General features: G+C 40.8%; 1 protein-coding gene across 3 annotated transcripts; it reads right to left on the bottom strand.

The window, feature by feature from the left end:
* Positions 1-895: 895 nt before the first annotated feature.
* On the bottom strand, positions 896-15,359 carry RWDD3 (RWD domain containing 3). 3 transcript variants are annotated; one of them, XM_047727161.1, is made up of 4 exons: positions 15,290-15,359; positions 3,755-4,242; positions 1,861-1,976; positions 896-1,762 (listed from the first exon to the last, which is right to left on the bottom strand). In XM_047727161.1, the coding sequence occupies exons 1-4, from the start codon at positions 15,291-15,293 to the stop codon at positions 1,648-1,650; spliced, it is 723 nt and encodes a 240-aa protein (XP_047583117.1). In that variant the 5' UTR covers positions 15,294-15,359; the 3' UTR covers positions 896-1,647. The 3 variants fall into 3 exon arrangements, with proteins under 3 accessions (XP_047583117.1, XP_047583116.1, XP_047583118.1); XM_047727160.1 differs by lacking the exon at positions 15,290-15,359 and adding an exon at positions 11,798-11,949 and having other exon boundaries at positions 899-1,762; XM_047727162.1 differs by lacking the exons at positions 896-1,762; positions 15,290-15,359 and adding an exon at positions 11,798-11,949 and having other exon boundaries at positions 1,900-1,976; positions 3,802-4,242.
* Between the last annotated feature and the right edge of the window lie 3,515 nt (positions 15,360-18,874).

The following is an 18,874-nucleotide window of genomic DNA, read 5'->3' on the forward strand; positions in this document are numbered from 1 at the left end:
CTGGAATGAGGTAAAATGAATCAAAATTCCCTTCTCATTAGAAACCCATAAGATGATCAATAGGAGGTACAATTTAATTATAAGGATGCCTGAAAGTGAGACAATCAGATTGAACCATCAAGGTCCCAGAACAGCACTGTCAAGAAACACTACCTGCAAAAAAATAATAATTAAAAAAAAAAAGAAAGAAACACTACCTTGCATGCTACAACATTTCATGATTTTATAATGACATCACTGTACTTCACAGATTGCAGTGAGAACGATTTGCATGGCCTTTTCCTCTATCACTTGGCCCCTTATTTTGGAAGCACACTTGGCTTTATGAACACAAATACCTTTTCTCAAACATAAATGCCTCCTTATGCTTTTGTTACAGATTGTAATACAAGCTTTCATTTTATGGCTTCTTCTCTCCTTAGGTCATTATATATATATATATATATATATATATATATATATATATATATATATATTTTTTTTTTTTTTAAGATTTTTTTATTTATTTGTCAGAGAGAGAGGGAGAGAGAGCAAGCACAGGCAGACAGAATGGCACGCAGAGGCAGAGGGAGAAGCAGGCTCCCCACCAAGCAAGGAGCCTGATGTGGGACTCGATCCCAGGACGCTGGGATCATGACCTGAGCCGAAGGCAGCTGCTTAACCAACTGAGCCACCCAGGCGTCCCAGGTCATTATATATTTTAAGATTGTCATATTTTAACAGATTTCCTAAGAAATACAAAATAGTATCTCTATATCATTTCCTCCATCTAACAAGTCAAGAACATTTAATGTGAAACATTTCTTTTCTTATAAAACCCAAAGGTAAGTTTTTTCAAAAATTATTTTAAGGGGCACCTGGGTGGCTCAGTCAGTTAAGCATGTGATTCTTGATTTCGGCTCAGGTCATGAACTTAGGGTCGTGAGAGCACACACCACGTTATGGAGCCTGCTTAAGATTCTCTCTCTCCCTCTTCTGCCCCTCTTCCGCAAAATAATAATATTAACTTTAATTTTAATTGACTCCCTAGTCCTATAACTAACTAGTGTACTAATAAGTACTATGCTATCTAGGACCCCAAATAAAGTGATCAAAAGTCAAGTTCTATAGAACTTCTTTGGTCTGTATTTAAACTAACAGTTTACACACTTGCACAAAGAAATCAGTGTTATATTTTTCATAACATCCAACTTAAAACATAGATATAATAAGCTGAATTGGGGAAAATCATGACCAAATGCTAAAAATGTAAACATGAAAAGAAATCCTTAAAAAAATTCATTTAATTACAAGAAAATTAGCTAGAAAATTGCACAGTTCCAAACAAATCCTCTATATAATCACAAGGGCTCATTTACCATCATTTCATATTTATCTTTCAAATAACATTCCATCTATTAAACCTAGCCTTTATTGGCAAAAATTAGAATATATGGGCGTTTTTAAAGTTTAATAGTCCATAAGCAAAATGGGCTTTTGTTCCTGAAGTTAGAATGGTGTCTATCATTTTGCTTCAGAGAAACTTTAAAATTGTTTCCTTACGAGAATTTCAATTAACCATTCCCAAAATCCACTGTAAAACACAAAACAAAACAAAACAAGACAAAAAACCACCGCGGTCTGACTAAAAGATTCCTGTCTTCCATTTCATTTTACCAGCCCAAGCACAAATTCAGAGAAAAGCTTCTTAAGTCCTGCAGTTTCAAATTCCTTTTGTAACTCATCCAACGATGAATATTCTTTGACTTCAAATGCCAGAAACCTGCATTATACAAGAGAAACTCATGAATATGCCTAGATTTGTCAGAGTATAATTATCGATTCAGTTACTTTTCCATCTGCAATAGTACTAAATTATACCTTTTGTGTTCTGTCTGTACTTTTGTTTCAAACAGTACACTAATCATTTTCTCTTTGCATTTCTTTCCACTTGAGTCCACATCTACTTTGGAGGTTTTCTGAAGAAGCAGGTACTCCTAAATGATAAATCAGTACATTAAGTACATATCTTACTCTGAATCTCCAAGTCCTAGTTTTAAAGGAGCCGTGCATCTGCAGGCTCATTTTCCTGCCTAGAGTACTCTCTTTCTGAATCAAGCAGTAAGAGGGCTACATTGTCTTTCTATACTAGACAGCAGAATGTGCTGGTAGAAGGAGGCCTTCAAACAACGCAGGGTTAAATCTGGACTGCACCGCCTCCTATATCTGATTCCAGGCTGGTTACTTAAGCCCTCTGTGCCTCAGGAATCTACTCCATAAAATGGTACGCAGAACGGTAGCTACCTTATGGGAAGCTGTGATGATTAAAAGAGTTAATATGTGCAAAGCGCACAGAGGACACCCTGGCACACAGTGCTCTGGCACAATTAACAGTACCAGCTAGTGGTAGTGTTATGGCTACTTCTGCATCTGAAAGAAATTAACAGGCACACAGCACTTACCAGTCCAAATTGGATGGCATCTATAAATACGTACCTGTAATTCTCAATCCTGATATATAATCTTAAAAATTTTAACAGAGATATTTACATTAAGTGGCATTTTAGGGAAAGTTCATAAAAAAGAAAGAACTCTTTAAATAAAAAGTACAATTCCTCTATATTAGCAAAGTTCTAGTCATATGAAATAAATACTTATCAATTGATGGATCCAATCTGAGTGACATCTGCAAAACAGCTGCATTTAACCTAACATTCCTGAGCTGGCTTAAAGAAAAATCTGAGCCTTTTAGGGAAATATGAACAAGGAAATTAATTTGTATTCATTCTGTCAGTCAGGAGTTTACCCAGAATGTCAAGTTTTATAGATATACTATAAATCACCTTGCAATATCTGGTACTTTGGTCAGACCTCAAACCAAGACTGATTCAACTTTAATTATTTGTGGTATCTATATGCTATAACCCCAGCACTAATCTGGTTAACCAAATGCCAAATAAGTATTGTGATAAGCACCCATTCTGAAAAAGCTAGGTAGTTATTCTACAAATCTTTCAGATTATAGGTTGTGCAAACTAAATCTGTTTTGAATAAATTCAATTGAAGTATTCTTGATCCAACCCATCTGAAAGCATAAACCTATTAAGTGATTTGTGGTGCTTTCAAGATTTAAAATATAATAAGCAGCTTTCCTTGTCTGGTCCCACATAAAATAGGTTAGGTGAGTTGAGCGTGCAAACTTGGAGAATCTGAAGAAGATTATGATTTTGAAAGCAGCTGCTGAGACAAGTCAGGTGGAAAACAAAAGTTAGGTAGGAGGTGACAAGCTGACAGCCTAACGATGCTACTTTCACTAACACTAAATCCTGGTTAGGAGGGATCAGCTCCTCTTTCCAGGTATTACAGAAGCCAAATTAAAGTGTCTGAATATGTTTTTAACTGCCAAAAAGTTACACAGTACCCACAGGCAGACACTGTGCCTGAGGAATGGAATGCAGATATGCACAAACTTTTAGTGCACATTTTATAAAGTTGAGGCTCAAAGCTAACTAAAGAAACAAAATTCATGCACTATAGAGATTTTTTTAAGGACCTATCCCTTTCATTATGTGGAATAATTTTTAAAAATATAATCTACTTATTCTTCAAGTTTGTAAGCTTGTTGTTGTAATTAGAAGTTAGAGACATTCTTTAAAAAAAATGGAGATCCATTAACATCTTAATGATTAACCTGTCCCATTGTCACAAAACACACAGACACACCATTTTAGCAGAAAATAGCCCAATTCATATTCAACATTAAACTTTTTGGCACCTTGATATTGCTTCTGTCTCCTTGTAGTAAAATCAGTATTATTTTACCCACGAACATCAGTTTTCCTGTCAGCTTTAAATCGGAAGCCCACTTCTCAATAGTTTTGACATATTTGGTCTTTGCTCTCATGTGATCTAAATGCAAAAGAGTTAGCCACAGTCCATCATCCACAGTCATGCCAGTTGCAGAAGTACACTTTTCACTGCCACTTCCAGTTTCTGGTTGGTTGAGGACATGCCTGAGATTCTGCTGAATCCAGAGCACCAGCTCATGGACCATAGGTTCCGACAAAAGGTTCTCTGCTTGCTTAAGTAACTTCTCCTTCACAGTCACTGACTGGGCCCGGGTCAGGTGTTCGGAGTGAACCGAGATACCAGGTAAACACGAAGGGTAATTGACTGGCAAATGGAACACCAATTCTAAAGGTACGTCGGCGCCCGTGAGGCCTTCAGCTTTTGTGAGAATTCTGAACACTGTCCCCTCTGTCCCTGGAAAGCATCCAAAAATAATGATTAGCTATACATAATTCAATTTGAATGGCACACTAAGAAGTTAAATTTTTCATTTCCAATGTCAATTGATGTTTCATGAGAAAGCTGGAGGTATTTTACAAAGAGACACATAATCCCAAGAGAGCCGTGATTTACAGATTCTCTCCTTCAACCATACACATATACTCATGGATTCCTGCATCCCAGCATCCAGAGCTTCTGAGGCATTTCCATTGGCTAGTGCCCCATTTCTGGTCAGGTTTACCAGAAGGCTTTCTCATCACACGATTTTTTTTTTTTCTACCGTCACTTAGTTCTAATTCTGGAAACTCGTAATGAACTCACATGAACACGCAGAGAAACAGTGCTGCATATACACAAAATCAGTGTATTAATTTAAAAGTTACACAGTGCATCCAAGGCAGGTCATCAGGTGGCAGATTTAAGTCAAAGCAAACACCGTAATGCAGTGTAGTTGCAGGGCCCGAGAAACTGATGACTGTGCATGAAACAGTAACTACCCGGCCCTGCTCCTTTCCAACTTCAAATGTATTAGTATCAATGTAACATGAAGGTAGCAGAATGAACTAAAATGGGGCGGACATCAATTCAGCCCTCTCTGGCTCCGCAAGGAGGAGGGGGAGGCACACACAGGCTAGGAGATGAAACACTGCTCCCTTTCAGATTTGCTCCACTTCACCCCTCTGATGTGTTCCACACCGCTTCACCCCACTTTTCAAAAAGTTGATAAAACGTCAGGCTGATTCATTCTGCAGGGGGCAGAAGCACACACATCAGAAGAGCAGAGTAGAACAGAACTGGGTGCAGACGGATATCTTTGAAGCTAACTTGCCTCTCTCTACCCCTGTTTCTTTCTCCACATGCCCTTGTTCCATCCTCCTTCATGACAGAAACAGGCAAACCTTTCTCATTTTCATACTTGGATTGCTGCTCAACAGCCTCAACAACTGGAACCTGGCTACGCCCCGCGCCCCGCCCCAAAAGAACCAAACAGAACATTAATGTCGCTTTCTAGCCACCTGATTCCATTTATGTAAAAGCTATTGTTACAGACGTTGATTCACACAGGACCAAACACATCTGCTACAGAAAGGTTTTCGTTGCTGTTGTTTAAATAGACTCTTTGGTATCAGCGGCAAAGAACTACTATTTAAAGACGCTACCCAGAAACACAGACAGCAACCATTATAAAGACCATATTAAAATGATACAACTAGAGGCGCCTGGGTGGCTCAGTGGGTTAAAGCCTCTGACTTCGGCTCAGGTCATGATCCCAGAGTCCTGGGATCAAGCCCCACATCAGGCTCTCTGCTTGGCAGGGAGCCTGCTTCTCTTCCTCTCTCTCTGCCTGCCTCTCTGCCTACTTGTGATCTCTGTCTGTCAAATAAATAAATAAAATCTTTTTTAAAAAAATGATACAACTAAAATGTGTTTACCTAAGTAAAATGGGTATGGATAAAGAAAAATTTTCCAAACCTTAGTACATTCCTCTACAATTCATCATGTTTCTCAAAACCCTTCTTTCTTCCACCGAGTTCCTTATTTTTTAAATATTTTATTATTAAATAGGGTCCCTAAATGTCAGTTGCATCAGTACATTTCACTATGTGAAATGGGCACTATAAATACACCTACAGACAACGTATGACCATTAGACGGAATAAATTCTCCAGAAATCCTTTAGGGAGCCTACTTTCTCCCTCAAAGGGAGGCATAACTTCTGAAGATCTTCATACCTTCATCATAAATGAACATCACCCCTATAAAATCTGTCTTACGATTCCCATGGTACTTTGAACTTATTCTGTGGTACTCTCATACCAGAATTACTATGGTTGAACCAAATGAACTATTTTCTTCACCACTGGACTATCTAAAATTTTCTTTTTAGACAATAGCCAAGAAATAATTATTAAGCTATAAGAAGCTTTTAAATTTTACAGATAAATAGCTCTGAGCGCTAGCTTGTAACCATGGGGCTCACAGGTGCAGAAGTCCTTGCTACCTGTGATAGGCTAAATAATGGTTCATTGCCAGAACATGGCAAAGGGCCTTTGCAGATGTGATTGCATTAAGGATCCTGAGATGGGACCTAAATGTAATCACAAATGTAATCACAAGTGTCCAAGGCAATGTAATCACTGCAGTCAAATGCCATGCTACCAACTTTGAAGACAGAGAAGGACCATGAGCAAAGGGGTGCAAGAAATGAGCTCTAGCAGCTGGAAAAGGCAAAGAAGTGGATTCTCCCCCTCCAGCCCCCAGAGGGAACACAACCCTGCTGACCACTTGCTTTTAGTCTGCTGAAGCTGATTTCAGACTCCTGACTTCCAGGATGACAAGAGAAAAAAATGGGTGTTATTTTAAGCCACCACATTTTTGGAAATTTGTTACAGTAGCCACAGAGAAACTAATACAGTACCTGTGTCCACAAAGCAAGCTTTTCCCTTCAAGCAAGAATCCCTTTCTGATCAAACCCCTGAAACCCACAGTGTTTCAATCCCTGCCATGTAAGTATGTATACCCACCTGTTCCTCCCCAGTGCAGGTAACCAACTGACAGAAACAGGCAGTTCAGGGAGAAAGTAGGAAAATGCTATTGAGCTGGCCTTTCAAATCCTTACCAGTTTTCATTTTTCTCTCTTAGGGATTTTCTGGTCCTAAGCAGCAAATAGAAAACAGGGAGAGGGGAACCTGGGTGGCTCAGTTGGTTGGGCATTCAGCTCTCGATTTCGTATCAGGTCATAATCTCGGGGTGGTGGAACAGAGCTCCATGCTGTGTGTGGAGCCTCCTTGGGATTTGGGATTTTCTCTCTCCCTCTCTCCCCCTCATCATTCTCTTTCTCAAAAAAAAAAAAAAAAAAAAAAAAAGCAATGGGAGAAATCCTTACTTTTGCCTTAGAAAACTATAAAATTATTAGTTATATGTTTAGAAGAAAAATTGCTTTGATTCTTTCAAGAACTGGAAAGGATTAACATTATTCCTAATTGGTCTTCTCAGAGACAGTGACTCTGCCCATTCCCCCCACCCACCCCAACATATACACACATACTGGGGCTGCAAACTAAAATTACACAAAATGCTGTTATCTCTATAGGAAAATGAAAAGCCCAATAATGACCCCACTCTGCTGATATTTAATGTGGTAATAAAATTATCTTCTTTTAAAAACTCATTTTCTCCCTAAAACTCTAGAAGTATGTGCATTACCTTTCCATTTCATATCTGCTTTAGTTTGTACATGCAATTAAACTGGCTCTCATGTCAGGATTTTTCATATAACCACATGTACTGTCAATCTGATTTTTTCATTAAAGGAAAAGAGACACACAAAAAACAAAGTTGCCTCTATCTGCTTTAAGACTATTAACAGCTTAGAAAGAGTGATTAACAGAAAAAATAATCGTGCTTTAAATCTAACACTAATCTTTGTCCCTCCCTGAGCTCAAAAAACACGTTAACTTACAAACTCATCATTGTCAATAAACACCTATGCTCTAAAAAACTTACACTTGCCCTAGAAAACTGAAATTTTCTTAAGTTTCAAGACTATTTTAATCTAAAGAACCTACCAAAAGATGTAGGCCTTGCCTCTGGTTGAAATTCACATATAAATTCCCCAGTTTTGTTTTGTTTTTTAAATAAGTCACTCTGCCTTATAAGTGTATCAATTTCATAAATAGAACACTAACCAAAATAGGCTTCAGACCTTGTTCTTCCTTACATGAAATTGTATACCTAACCACACTCCAAACAACAGAAAATCAAACTAGAGAAACTGAACTGAACCCCAAATTCCACAGCAGTGTTATTTTTAAGAATTTCCATTTTTCACATCTACACGACAGGAACTTAATACTGTCCAATAACAGAAGACATTGGAAAATGTAAACAATTTAATAGGGTGCATTCTTCAAGATTCATTTGGAGCCCATTAAGAAACCACATACAACTGACTTTCCTTTTATTTGCTTCCTTTTTTCTTTAATTTTTAGATATCCTCAAAGCAAGCCGTCATTCATAAAACCAAGAAGCAGGCCCTAGTCCCCTGTTGCACTTCACTGCACGGGGCTTTCTTTCCTCTTCCTCCCGGGCAGCTCGCTACAAGTATGCATCCACTCGTGCTTGTTTTTAGGCTATGGCTGGATTTTTCTATGTGTTTAAAAATGTGGTTACAGAAAAAAAAGCAAAAGGAAAACTAAAAATAAGTGAAGCTAAAAGTGGCAATCCCATCCCTTAGAAGTCAAGTTCAAGGCTGAATTGATTTTGCAGAGGTGAGCACAGTACTGACAATCAGCAGGAAACAGAGCTGAGCAGATGTAGAGGGGTCAGTGGGTGACAGTCATGATTCATTTTGCAAGAGGGCCCAATCCAATCCGAACATGAGTGTTAGCAGAAGACAAAAATTCACGCTGAAGCTACTGTGCAACATATTATATGATACTGAGTCTTATATACCTCCCATTTTACAAGCTTCTGATCCACAAGATAATTTCCAGAACTACACCTCCACATATAATGAGCACTGACTATAGTAATATAATCTGTGACCCTCAACTATCAGGAAAATGAGGATTTATAACAGTATCCATTTTACCTGCTAAGTGTGCACACAGACGCATGCCCACACACTCCCCTACAGAATTACTCTGAACATAAGTTGGGTGACACCCATCTCCTTTCTATGGGTGCTCATTATTGCTCTTTCATAAGTGTTATCCTTGCTAAGAATTCTTTTCCTCATGCAGCAGCCCCATCTCTATTAAGGGTCCATATACTCTGGTGCCTGGTGGTTACTTAACCAGCCTGAACATCTGTTAACTTCTCTATGAAAAAGCTAAGAGTACCCCTCATCAGGTAAGATTCATTTGAAGTATGAGGTACATGAAAAGTGACCCCATTAAACTTGGCACCTGGCCAGACTGCACTATACAAGGAGGGGTAGAATACTTCTGATTTGGTCTACCCAGAGCCCTCCCCAGTAGACAGCAGTGTGGGGGTTTACATCATTTGTCCCTGTAAGAGACAGTTATACCTGACGCCTCTTACTGTAGGCTTAGGTAACCACTGTAAAGAGGCCATGTGCTTAAATCCCCTGAAATTCCCAGCATAAATTAGCCCAACTTAACTGATTTCAATTAGTCAGCCTCTTCAATCTGATGGTTTTAATAGTTGACCCCTGGGTTGGGAGCCTAACCCTTCCTGAGCAATCTCATACCAGAAGTGCAATCCCACCCACAGTGTCCCCACAATGTTCTCCTGATTCCAGTGGCAACAAGCAGCAGCATTATTTGTGGGGACGCCAGAATGGAACTGATGGTGTTAATGTTCTGGTATCAATCTTATATCGTCCAACCCAGGCTGACAGTGACCGTGAGAATGACAGCCAGCAGCCCACTTGTGTTTACTGTGGTCTATTAAAGAAGGCCTTACCTTACCCTTAATTCCCAGTTGTGGACATCAAACATCCTTATTTCAATCACTCAATTGTTCTATTCTCCAATGAACCTTTCAGCAACAAAATGTCCTAAGTTGTTACACTGAATTCTTTTATAATTCAATTACTTATTGGTGCCAGAATGCTGAATTAAATTAATTAGGAGGCATGGCTTGAAAGTCATGCTCAATTTAACAGCAGATAAAGGGTCCACAGTGTTCTCACTATTAAGAATCTGCTCTCTTTCTTTCAATGCTTACTTTTTTAGGTTTTCTCTGACTGGTCAGCAGTATCTTATGCATAGCTATCTATGTACTCATGACCCAGCTCACTACCACTCCATCCTCTTTAAGGTGTGATGGGAAATCTTATGTTCATTTTTCCAGGATATTTCAACTGAGCCATCATGAAAGAATTTAGAAAAACTGATGATCTCCGTAATAGCTGCCTCAGGCAGAAGTAATGATCAATAAAGAGACACATGGAGACAGTAAGAAAGATGATGAAGAATTATGAATGCTATCCAATCAGAAGAAGGGTGACAAGGAAACACTAAAAATAAATTATTTCATATGGACTGTCAACAATAGTTTCTATATAGGATACAAGACAGGCCAGGCACTGAAAAGGAAGCAGCTGCATTACCGGAATTGGTTCACAGTGCCTAGAACATAATCGTGGTCACATGACCACAGGTGATGGCAAGGAAGAAAGAATGAAAAGGCTTGGCTCTGGCTTCCTGTGTGAATAACCAACCAAATGATACCATGAAACCCATCTTAGTCCTAGATGGTTTTCTTAGTCCAACACCCAGAACATTTTTAGACTACTTTCTTAAAGGTCAACCAATTTATGGTCAGAAAGGCAACTTTAATAGTTGCTGAAACATAACAGAAGGTTAAATCCCATGCCAAAAAATTTACATAATATATTTAAAAGCTAAGTGAAAATTGAAAATTATCTGCATCACTGCACTTTTTTCAAAATCTGCAGTTTTGGTTTTTACTTAATAGAAGTCACAGACAGGGACAGAATAAATTTTAACTATCATCAAAAAATAGCTAAAAGAGGGGCGCCTGGGTGGCTCAGTGGGTTAAGCCGCTGCCTTCGGCTCAGGTCATGATCTCAGGGTCCTGGGATCGAGCCCCGCATCGGGCTCTCTGCTCAGCGGGGAGTCTGCTTCCCTCTCTCTCTGCCTGCCTCTCTGCCTACTTGTGATCTCTCTCTGTCAAATAAATAAAATAAAATCTTTAAAAAAAAAATAGCTAAAAGAACCCTTCTGGACTGTAAGCTCCCAGAGGACAAGGGCTGTGTCTCTGAAACCTTGTGTTTACAAGGCATCGGTACATGCGGGCTGAAAGATCAACACGCCCAAAGCCTCTGACAGCCACTTTTCAGCGGGCCAGAAAAACGCAAAAGAAGAGCAATCGACTAGGAAACATAACTGAGAAAAGGTTCGGATAGAGCATAGGGCCAATTCAAACATTCATTCAACAAACATTTACTAACCACCATATGCCTGGCACTGTCCTAGGAGCATGGAGTTTTGTGATTACGTAACTGACAGGGTCCCCGCCCACCTGCTGCTCGGCACCCTCAATGCCCTTAAGAGAGTTAAAACTGTGGTGGGTGCCCCTGAAGGAATAATGCACAGAGCTTAGGAAGGACACAATGTAATCTGGGGCAGCTGGGTTTAAATTGGGGGTGTCAGGACAGGCCTCTTTTCAAGGTGAGACCTGAAGTCAACACGGGCGGCCCGGGAAGCCGGGCGGAGTGCGTTACGGGGCCAGGGCTCTGCGGACGCGCAGGGCCCGGCGCTCGGCCGGTGGCGGTGGGGCGGGGGCCGGCTGGCGGGCCGCACCGGCCTGGGCGCTGAGGTCTCAGTCCCCTGTGGGGCGGAGTGCACGCCGACAACAGTCCACGTTGGAGGGGGTCGCCTCACTCTCCCGGCTGCTCCCACACATCTCCAGTCCCGGTGCGTGGCGTTCCATCCTTCCACTAGCCTGGTCCCCGAGGGTGGGCCCTGGGGCAGGCAGCCCCGTCCCGGTGGCGGGGAAGAAGGACGCCCGGCCCCTCCCTCGCCGGGGTAGTCACCTGAGCGACTCAGCACTTCCCACTCGTCCGGCCCGCAGAAAATCGCGGCTAGGGCCGAGAGCTCCTCCCGCGCGGCATCTGCCATGGCCGCCCAGCCTCCGCCGCCGCCGCCGCCGCCCCCCCTCCACTTCCGCTGCCGCCGCCCTCACCCGCCCGGAGCGGCGCGGCCCGGCGGCCACTGGGGGGCGCCCTGTGTCTCCCCGGCTCGGCGCGCGGGGCGAGGACGCTGGCCTAGGAGTGCGCGGTCGAAGCTCCTTGCAGAGTCCCGGCGCGAGGCTAGGTCTCTTTGCGGGGGACTTTTCCCGGGAGACTTTTCTCGGAAGCCAGAGGCGACCGTACAGCGCCCCCGCTGCTTTCTGACAGAGGAAGGAGGCCTCCCAGCAAAGCCCGAAATCCCCTAACTTTAGCCCAGGCTTTGAACGCTCACCATTCCCGCCCAGACTTGGCCCTGGGCTCGGGGTAGAGGGCAGAGTGGAAGAAAGGAACTCGAAGCTTAGGAAGACAAAAACAAGCAGGAAAGTGATCAGTGAGGAGGTGAGCCCTGGTCCGGCCCAAAATGGGGCTGGGTGTTGGGGACCTTGCAGTCAGCCGGAAACACTCTGTCCGGATGAAACTGTTGGTGACTCTGGCAGTGTGAGACACCCGGAAAAGGCCGGGGGGCAATAACGAGCCCAGATGCTGAGCTGGACCTGGCACCTGGACTATGAACCAGAGTCGGATTCCTGAGACCTGTTTCTCTTAACCCTGCAAAAGCAGAGGGCCTCAGCTCCTGCCATTCTAAGGATGTCACTGGGGTGGCTCTGGACTTTGTGGGTCGTTATGCGCCAGGGTGCTGGCAACGTCTTAACCTTTCCCAGTTGTCTCCTGCCTTCACAGGGGACAGCCCAGACTCCTTGGCCTTGGGAGGGGTACATCAAGTGTGGAAACGTAGCAAACTCTAGCTTTTCAGTATTACTCATTTTATGATACTCGATGCATATAAAACAGTGGGGCACTTAAAGCTTTAATAATGGAATGATCGTCCTTGAATTCAGCACTTCAGTTTAAGAATTTGAGTAACACCAATAGGATAAGAGAATTATCAATCCATTCTGTTCCAGCTTTGATTTAGTGAACAAGATTACTATGATCCTCTGAGATAGTTCTATCAGCCAGCATGTTTGGCTTGTCCTTTTGTTTTTCTAAGTAACAATTTCAAATTCTGCAGCTCCAGGAAGTAGCTTGTCTAGCTCACTGAGGTTCCACAATTTTTTCTTTGTATCAGAAATAAATTTGTAAGATGAATTAGAGAACTTAGATGGCTACACGGTGACTCCTGTCATTGACCTACACAAGTCACAACAAAAATCATGTTACCATCCTCAACATCGTTCCCACTGTTGCTAAAAAGGGGTTTTTAAAAAGGAGAAGATGCTGACTTCCCCCCAAAAAGAAAGGAAATCTAACCAGATAGACTGCAGGAGAAATGCTTTTCACAGGATGCCATGGGATTTCAGTGACCCCAAGTAATTAGGAGCACTGCTGTGCACATAATTGGGAAAGACAAAGGCTTATTTAAACTCATAATTATCTCTGATGTGGCCAATTTGTTTAATAATAATTTTTAAAATTTCTTTGAGTTACTTCTAAAATAGCAATTCAGTAGGTTCATAATTAACTTCTAAGGAGTTTGGTGAACAAAAGAATACATTTTTAATTTAAAATATCACTAAGTTATTTTATTTTAGTTTGAAGTCCAATGCCAGTATTAAAATACAAATTTCAGTTATTAGCCTTATTTATTAAAGATAGTCTACAAAAAGTCAAATAGTTCATATCTTATTTTTAATTTCCCAAATTCAACATAAGTGATAGGAGTGAAATAATATGAACAGCAAGGCTCCAGCTGTCAGAAATATTAGGAGGCAATCACAAAGCCTGCTGTCAGCTAAGGTTTCGTGAAATTGATGTAAGAGTACATCAATCTATTTAAATTTTTCTTGTCAATAGGTCTCTTCTTTGCTCTTCCTTTCTCTGTTGATTTCTTAACCTGCTTTTCATCTTCCATTTAGCATGTTTAAATAAAAAAAGAAGTCGATGTGAATGTCTTTTAAATTGACACTATCCTAAGGCCCTGAAATCCCATGAATAAGTTTCTACTCTCTGACATTTGGAAGTAATCATCCCAGAGAAAGCATAATGTCAGCTTGATATTTCTCACACTATGAAAATATCAGCTACATGTCAAATATCTACAGCCTACCTTAATGTAATAAATTTTCTTGTATTCACAGGCTACTAAAAACTCTATTTAAATGTGGAATGAATGTCTAGACATGTAGATGAATGTCTAGTTAGAGCACTTTCTTTTTCTCTGCCTCTCCCTCTCCATACTTCTCCTCCCTTAAACAGTGTATGATTTGCTAGAATATTATTTATACATGCAACTTTTCTAAACAGTTGTTTTACCAAGACCATAAGGAGGAGAAGTTTTAAATCTCTCACCTCCAGTTAAAACCACTAGCTCAGGAAATAGTTCTTTTAGCTTTTCTGAGAAAACACTTCTTCTCACTTCATCATGAGTAGTATGTGGACCTAAATACACTGTATCAGAAAATGTAAGTCAAACCCCACTGAGGCATAGAAGTGAGAACACACAATTTTAAGAGTATTAGGAGAGGTTGGTTAAATGTTAGTATCATGTCAAAAAAGCTAAGAATACTGAAGTAGTGGGACATGATAAGGAAAATGATCATGTTAAGACTATAAGAAAAGTAAAAATGCTTTTTAAGAACTACTAAGAGTATTATATACCTGAAACTAATATAACACTGTATGTTAGCTAACTGGAATTTAAAAGAGAGAGAGAGAACCACTAAGAGTAAAGAATAAAAGAGGCATTAAATGCCAACTTGCGAAATGAACCTGAACTTCAATGAGCTGTGTGAGCGGTTCTCCCACTGAAGTTTCTGTATTTACTCATTTCATAAAATGTTTTGGGCACACATTGACTGTTGACTGGTCTGACCCTACAAGCTTAGTGTTTTGAAATAGAGATGAAAGCAACAAGCCCTTGCTCTCAAAGACTTGAGTATTAAGTTAGACAAGTAAACACAATGAGCAACAATTACAAGTTCTTTCACGTTTTCTTATTGGTATGAAGGTCAATGTAGTAGGTGAAAGAAATGCGTGGAGTAACACCCACTTCCCACAACTTCCCAGAGGAGAAATATATTTGTAATGTTTAGGAACGTAGTCTGTTTCCAAAGGTACACAAAGACTGTTGTGTTAATTGGTCATAGTTCTTTTTGTTTTGTTACAGTGCGAAAAGTCACAAATTGATTTTTCACCAAGAAAACAAAATAAAAACAAATAAAATCTGTAAGAATTTGACAGTGACTCTGTAATCATACCATTTGGTGGCAAGATCCACCTCCACCATGTCCAAATAATTTGCACTCACTCCAAAAGATTGGTTACATTCTGCCTATGAGAAACATGTTTGATTCTTACCCATGAGTGGTATCAAAACAGTTCTAGCTTGCTTTGTGGGAAAACATCCACATGGCCCAGGTCCAATGACATAAAAGTTCAATGCCTTATCTATGTTATAAAAACAAGTCCTCAGTATCAGTCAGGTTTTAGAGTTTGTATAATTAAAATAACATCCAATACTTAGTTTTGGTTATTACTGTAACTGGATTCCTTTTACATTTTCTCACAGTGTACTACTAGCATAGCCAGTTTTTATTATGGGGACAGAAGGAGGGTAGTTGGGGGACTATGTGACTTTTTAAAAATACTTTCAGGGGCGCCTGGGTGGCTCAGTGGGTTAAGCCGCTGCCTTCGGCTCAGGTCATGATCTCAGGGTCCTGGGATCGAGCCCCGCATCGGGCTCTCTGCTCAGCAGGGAGCCTGCTTCCTCCTCTCTCTCTGCCTGCTTGTGATCTCTCTGTCAAATAAATAAATAAAATCTTTAAAAAAATAAAAAATAAAAATACTTTCAAACTCACAAAGAAACTATAAATGAGGAAATTCTGCCATTTTGGCAAAATGATTCTCAGTGGTTGAAAATCAAAAGAAGTAGGTAGATCAAAGAACTACATCTATGACTGAGAAAATTAGACCTGGATTTCCTTTTTTAAAAAAATGGGGGGGGGGGGCTATAGGCAAATGATGTATTAGATACAGAAAGAGAGGGGAATGAGGGAGAAAAAAAGGAATGGGGGGGCAAAGAGCAGGGAAATAGTAAGGTGAACACTTAAGATAAAATGAAAAGGATGAGTTTTATGAAGTGAAGAAAAACATAAGTTAAAAATTTGGTTTTAAGCAATGTCCACAATAGCCAAACTATGGAAAGAGCCTAGATGTCTTATCAACATGAATGGATAAAGAAGATGTGATATATATATATATACATATATATAATGGAATACTATGCAGCCATCAAAAGAAATGAAATCTTGCCATTTGCAACGACGTGGATGGAACTAGAGGGTATTATGTTAAGCGAAATAAGTCAATCAGAGAAAGACAATTATATGATTTCCCTGATATGAGGAATTTGAGAGGCAATGTGGGGGACTTGGGGGTACAGAAGGCAGAAATGAAACAAGATGGGATTGGGAGGGAGACAAACCATAAGAGCCTCTTAGTCTCACAAAACAAACTGAGGGTTACTGGAGGGAGGGGGGTAGGGAGAAGGTGGTTGGGTTATAGATACTGGGGAGGGTATGTGATAAGGTGAGTGGTGTGAAGTGTGTAAGCCTGACGATTCATAGACCTGTACCCCTGGAGCAAATAATACATTATATGTTAATAAAAATAATATATTTTTTTAAATTGGCTTTATTTCTAGAAGAAAAGTATGGCTTCATCTGCTTTTTAAGCAATAGGGAGACCTGAAACTTCATTTGGTAATAATATGAGATCTGAGATTTGCTTCAAAATGTAGAAAGGGGTGAGAGGCTGGAGTATGGCTGTGGCTGAGTTGACCATAGATTACAAATTGGTGTGGCAGAGTTGTGAGTGCAGAAAGATTTGGTATTCTATTCTGTCTACTTTTATGTATTTTACATTCTCTATAATAGGTTACTTTTTAAAATGTATTCAATAGAGAATAGGTCAAGGTATTTGAGTTTTGTATAATGCTCAATAAGGATAAAAGAACAGAAAGGAGGAAATAGGAGGGAAGGGAAAAGAAAAGAAATGGACTAAGTAAAGAAAACGGAGTTGGTGAGAGGCATGAAGAGAGAAAATAATAGGTTCAAAAGTGGTAAGTCCAACAAATGTATGGTTTAGGATTCATTCAAGTGAGAAAAGCACAAAATCTAAAACTTCAGTACCTTGAACAAGACACAGGGGTTTTGTCTTAGAGGTTTAAGTGGAGGGAGGCAGGCAAAGCTGGGGTGTTCTGCAATGTAGGGACCGATGGTACTTCCCTTCTATGGTTCTGTTCTTCACAGCTTGGGTACACTGTCATACCATGCTCCAGGGTGGTCCCTGGAGCTCCAACCACCAAGTCTGCATCTAGTCAGGAGAATGGGACTCCATCCAATCCCATTGACTAGAATTTAGTCCCATGACCACTCCCAGTAAGGGGTTGGTAAATGGCATTTTTATTCTAGGTCCAGCTAAAAGTGGAGGAGGAAATGAAATACTGTTATTATTCCTTTACTATGGAGAAAGGGAAAATATTAGGAGGCAGCTGGCTATCCCCACCACATCAAGTGGAATTTTAGTCAAGAGATTAAGTTGTCACATATCTGATCCTGTAGAGCTTACCCTTTCCCCATCCCTTGATTGCCACCACCCCTCACTGTCCTGTCCTGTTTTATTTTTCCCATAATATTTACCATTACCTGAAATCACCTTGTTTGTTTACATGTGTCTTGTGGTTGCTCCACAGAAAACGGGATCAGTCCCCCACCAGCACCACCAAAATGGTTCAGATGTCCAGACTGATGAGGACACATACATGTACCAGCAGGATCCAAAAGGGTTTATGGCTCACATGCTGAGGCTTTCTGGGAAGAACAGGGCAATTCAAAATGGCCTGAGTGAAGTCAGGGGTGAACGGTTCTGGTGTTCATTGTGGTGGGGCCTGGGTTAAAATTAAAATTAAAATTCTCCTATGCATGGCTGGGGTTTCTATGGTCTGAACAAAGAAGGGAGTGTCCAGACTTCCTCACCCACTTGTCCAGAGGCAGGACACCAGGGAAGAGGGAGGGCTGGGGCTTGAAAGCTGTCAGCAGTCAAACATAAACAGAGTCAGACATGTTTATTGTCTGTCTCCACCAGAATTTTGACCTCCATAAAGCCGGAGGCCTTATCAGTCTTATTCACCTCTGTATCCTCCATACCTAAAACAGTGCCTAGTGAATTAGGAATGCAGTGAATATTTGTTGATACAAATAAACTCATTGCAAAGTTCACAAACTATACATTTCCTTATTCAGTAAGTTAGGAGCTATCCTAGTGACTTTAGGAGATCTCAGGCATTCCATAACTGAATAAGACACCATCACCATCCTTCAGAAGCTCCCAATCCAGTTTGGGAGAGACAGCAGCCTTTCCTGGGGCCAGCTGGTAAGTGTCCTGCCAAGTGAACAGAAGGTGGTCAGTGAAGGCCAAGGAATTCTGGTTTGGCCATCATGTTTGAGTTTCCCCATCACAGGGTACAAGGAGGAAAGCTGGAGAAAAAGATGGCTGGGAAGAAATTTCTACTTTCATTCAACAAGCTTTCATTGAGCCCCTTACTATGTGCCAAGTATTACACCAGGCCCTGGGGAAACGATGGCTTTTGACACATACCTCTTGGAAGTTGTATTGTAGTGGGAGAGACAGGTCTTAAGAGATAACTCATCTGGTAATCAGCAACCTGTTGAAATCATGGAAATAGATGAAATTGCCTGCCTGCATCTCAAGAATTTCATAATGACGGTGATGTGTTTCCCAGCAACTGGAACAGAGAAGCACTGGTTTGCCAGTTTTTCTAACGCAATCTGGATCAAGACAATAGTCCCTTTGTGGTAGGGTTTCTGTATTTCCCTGTTGTTTTCACTTTTTTGTTTCATTCTGTTTTCAGTGGACAGAAAA

Source organism: Lutra lutra, chromosome 4, assembly GCF_902655055.1.
Source record: "Lutra lutra chromosome 4, mLutLut1.2, whole genome shotgun sequence".
NCBI classification, from domain to species: domain Eukaryota; kingdom Metazoa; phylum Chordata; class Mammalia; order Carnivora; family Mustelidae; genus Lutra; species Lutra lutra.